At 34.1% G+C, this 4,744-nt stretch overlaps 1 protein-coding gene across 1 annotated transcript; it reads right to left on the reverse strand.

Annotated features, from left to right (window-relative positions):
* Positions 1-3,625: 3,625 nt before the first annotated feature.
* On the reverse strand, positions 3,626-4,738 carry LOC111395789 (9-cis-epoxycarotenoid dioxygenase NCED1, chloroplastic-like). Its single transcript, XM_023021938.1, has one exon. It carries the CDS (start codon positions 4,701-4,703, stop codon positions 3,933-3,935), a length of 771 nt encoding a protein of 256 aa, XP_022877706.1. The 5' UTR covers positions 4,704-4,738; the 3' UTR covers positions 3,626-3,932.
* Positions 4,739-4,744: the final 6 nt, after the last annotated feature.

Consider the following 4,744-nt stretch of genomic DNA (forward strand, 5'->3'; position numbering starts at 1 on the left):
CATGAGATCATTTTGGAGGTGAGTAAATATAAGAAATGAATTTATATAAAATAGTTACAGATTTATGAATATTTATGTGTGTACACAAAGATAGAGGAAAGAAAGACAAGGAAAAATATATTCGTCAAAATTTATTAGTAGGCCAATAAAAGAACTTCATCACACAATAAGCATAAAAATCACTTGTGAGAGCCCCTCATGGGGTCACCAAGTTATTGGAGTAGGTGAGTGCGGCGGTCTTTGGTCACAAGTTCGATTCCTCTTATCAACATTTTCTTGATCGAGCATGTGGCACATGGCTTGCTTAGTGCGATTTACTTGACTGATGTGGTTTGCAGGCTATTGCGTCAGTTCAAGGGTTACCCAATGTGCACATGAAGGGTAGTGGCAGCGGGTTCTCTCGTCATTAAAAAAAAAAAAAAAAAAAAAAAAACCTGTGAGAAACCCAACCATCAAATTTTGAGAGATTGGCCGATTATACTTCGATGTTCAAGTTTAGAATTGTAGCTTGAAGAAAAAAGGTCATACATAATTCTACGAAAGGTAATTGGCACAATACTCTCCTGACCTTTACATGTTTAATGGAATATTCCATAACCTTGATTTTGGCACAAAATCCCCCTAAATCATCCAAACGTTGCGAAAAACCCCTGCCTCCACAGTCCACGTCTGTTAGTTTCTCTATTAAAATGGATTTTGAAGGTGAAAAACATTAAAAACATCAAGGGTATTTTGGTCTCGCACCAAACCTGCAGACCTTAACCAATAACTACTGTATGGAAGGAAAAAAATAAAATAAAAAAAATCCAACATTATCAATAACCAAGTTAATTTACAAACCCATATCAAATATCAACTTATTTGTCTTAACACCGATCTAAAAAATGTGAATATTTAACTTATCTATGCAAAATTTTCAGTACAATGGCGTGTAGAGACTTCTCCTGTGTACAAAAATGTGTATTTTTTTTATGATTTTGTAATTTTTGATGGATTATTAAGGTTTCTATGACTACATATATTTATCTTACTAGTTCCTATCCCACTTTGTTTTTTAAACAAACACGGTCTTAAGTCTATACGAGGAGATGACGAAACAAAAATGCCATTGATGTTTTTATTAATTTTGGCTTCAAAATCCATTTTAACTGATAAGTTAATAGACTTGAACGGTAGAGGTTTTTTCCCTTCCGCAATGTTTGGGTTATTTAGAAGGGTTGTACTAAAATGAAACATTAGGGGGTATTCTACAAAATAAGCAAAACTTACGAAGATATTGTGCCAATTACCCATCTAATAAGTGTAACATATGGTAACTATGGCTATGGTGACAAAAAAGTTCAAATATTCTCATATACTTCATATATAATACTACCCTATATTTTAACTATTTGTTTAGCTCAATTTTAATTTTGGTAGTTTTTCAACATTAACCTTGCATACAATCGCGATAAAAAATAACTATGCATCTACAACTGTAAGAATCAAAGTCAGTTAGATCTCATCGTGTTTGACACACGAAGAAGTAGGAATATCTAGAAAAATAAAAAATAAATTCATTTTTTATTATTATTTTTGAATATTTTGAATATAGCAAATAAAATATCCTAGGTGAAACAAAAACAAGCATGATGTTGATATGTTGAGTGGTCATGTTACTCGCCAAATTGAGCCCCTCACGTGGTCTTGCATTTATTGGATATGTAGAGCCATGAATACTAATAAATGATATTCAAAATACACAAGGTAGTCTACATGTGGGATGATATAGATGTCCATAGATAGGACATACTACTAGGACTCAAAATCACACTTTCCACCCCTTATCTTTATTTATTTTCCAATATATACCACCATTATTTATTTTATTCCAATAATGTATAACAGGTAATTTGAATTAAATTGATGAAGCTCTCTAAATAGTGTATTTAGTCCCAATCTATGTAATTAGCCAAAATTCATTGCATTACAAAGTGAGCATCTAACACATGGTTTATTCTAAGCATGCAAATGAGGAAAGGAAAACGACGTCCTTCTGTCATTATGCGAATAACAAATCAAATTTATAGGACTATCAGGTTCATTTCTTAGGTTCATTTCTTATATGCAAAGTCGAAATGAACCAATAGATTGCGAGGTATCTCACTCTCTTTCTAGTAAAATCAAACCCGAGCAACTTTTCTTTATACTCGCTCATTTTAAAATAGAACAAACCAATTCAAAATGGTTTAGAGTGCAAATCAAGTCACAACAAAACTTGGAACTCAAGTCTCCATCAGAGTTGCATCGATTTTTGGTCTATCTATCTTAAGTATATGGTGAAAAGAAATGTGTGTGTGTGTGTGTGTGTATGTAGCTGTTGAAAATGTTATTTATAAGTGTCTTAGACATCATAGAAAGTTTAAATATCAATTTCAATTCGATTCGATTAATATACATGTTTCTCACGTTGGTATGCGATAGAGAAATTATTCTTGTGCAACTTTCAAGAAATTATAGTATATTTTCTTTAAATTTTATGCCTAAAAATAGTATGCAACATAAATAACATGGTACAACATAAATAACAAGCATTTACTCTAAAAAGGTAGATACATTGGTGGACATTATGGGCCACGTCAGATAATAGATCAACAAGATTAAAGAAAAATGACGTGTAAAATATTCATCTAATATATAGAAGAACAAATAAAATATATATTTAGTAGGATCTGAATTCAGATGAAATTCTGACTATTTATCAGAGAAAAAAGAATGAAAGGATCTTTTCATACAATATATCATTGGTTTGAGGACTTCATTTGTAATCCATACCTGTCCCTAATATTCTAATATTGAGACCTCATACCAATAGAATTGAAAAAACCCTTGGACCACTCTCTAGAGCTCCACATATGTGATTTTGCATCATTATTGTTGCATTTTATATTTACTCGAGACCAACATGATTGATAAAAATAGCATAGATTCCATTTCAAAATGGTCTTCCACTTACAAAAAATTAAGTAATTACGTAGTCGACATCTTTCGTGACACGTTTTTCTCATTTTTTTATGTAACTAAACTACTTCGTTTAAAAGTTTAATCGGACAAATCAACGTTTTAGAACATCACTTTCAAGGGTCATTTTTTTGTTACAAATTTTTATGATGGAATCCAAAAAAAGGTTGGTTGATGTATCGATTTGTGATTGGCTAGTTAGCAAATCCAAATATAGGGAAATAGCCAATGAAGTGGTGCACCAAAACTTTTTTGATTTGCATGAGAATTGACTAATGAAATTTACAATATGATAACCTTCCATCGCATTATTTGAATGTGGTCATTCTTCCATTTTGGACAGTCATTATCTTAGTGATTCATTAATTTTTTACTCCAATTATCACAATCCTCAGAAATAGACTGCTTGTCTGAATCTTATGAAGGAAGCATCCAACTTGTACCTTAGTATCACAAACCCATTGGCTCATTTATAATGACCCTGTATCCAGTAAGGTTCGGAAGTGAAATTTCACGGCTGAGATTATTAGACAAACCATCTTATTTAGAAGTTTAAACATAAAAATTCTTGACCCGACAAATTCTTTATGCCATTGTATATGTACAAGAAACAGAGGAAAAAACAGAGGACAAATAGGGTGTATAAACAAGGACCTGTAAATATATACTTTCTGATTCACATAATATGTGAAAGAATAAGCAAAAGCCAGCTGAGCTTCCATTTCTATCCAAAAGCTACAAGCAGGTTCACTAAAACCTCTCACATAAACTGGAAAAAAGGTTAAAAAAAAAAAAAGGTATATAGCACCTCCATCCATATGAAAGAGGGTTCTTCTAAAACAGGAAGGAGATTCCGGGGTTGTATTGCAAACCAGCCCTCTGGTAAATCTCTCCTGAGAAAATCAAAAAATACAAGCTTGATACGCCATAGATTAGGCTTGATTTGCTAGGTCGTTAGCGCTTATGAATGTGCCATGGAAACCATAAGGAACTCTTGATGGGAGCTTGACTGTGGCCACCAATTTCATAGTCATGGCATTAACAATTTGTAGCTCTGATTTCCACGCCTTTTCGTCGTGCACGAAGGCTAGAATGTATCCGTCGTCTTCTGCTTCACAATTAGGATCTCGAGGGAGGAAAAAAGGCTCGCCACCATATTTTTCATCGCCGTAAAAATACTTGTTCACTTCACCAGTGAAAATATCAACTTTAGCAAAACCAGAAACTTTAGGCCATGGCTCTGCAATGGCAAGATATGCGTAGCGGGTTTTTCTGCCGAGCTTGTTCCGATTAACCATTCCTGCCTCTAAATTCACTTGATCCTTCTCAGACATGATAGGCCTCCTAGTAGAATTTCCAGTCTTTAAATTTAGCCGAATTTCGGATAAAACACTCTTTAATTCCTCGTCACATTCGTTGAAAATCGAGTCTGGTGGAGTCATACACGAACCAATGACTACAATTTCATCAGTTTCTGGCTCTTCCCATGCATTCCAGAGGTGAAAGCAAAAACAATCAGGCACCTCAATCCACTTCATACCAGAAGCATCTTTCGAGTACTTGTCCAATACTCCAAACCTCGATATTTTTTGCTTGTCATAGACGACGGGCGAGCCGCCCCTTATCATTTCCGACATCTTGAACACCACTTGCTGATCAGGCACAATCACAAACTTCTCAGTGATAGCAAAATCATGCATCATTGTTGGCTCGGAAACTGGGATTTCGACATCCTCAGACTTGT

This window comes from Olea europaea, chromosome 6 (assembly GCF_002742605.1).
Source record: "Olea europaea var. sylvestris chromosome 6, O_europaea_v1, whole genome shotgun sequence".
Classification (NCBI taxonomy): Eukaryota; Viridiplantae; Streptophyta; class Magnoliopsida; order Lamiales; family Oleaceae; genus Olea; species Olea europaea.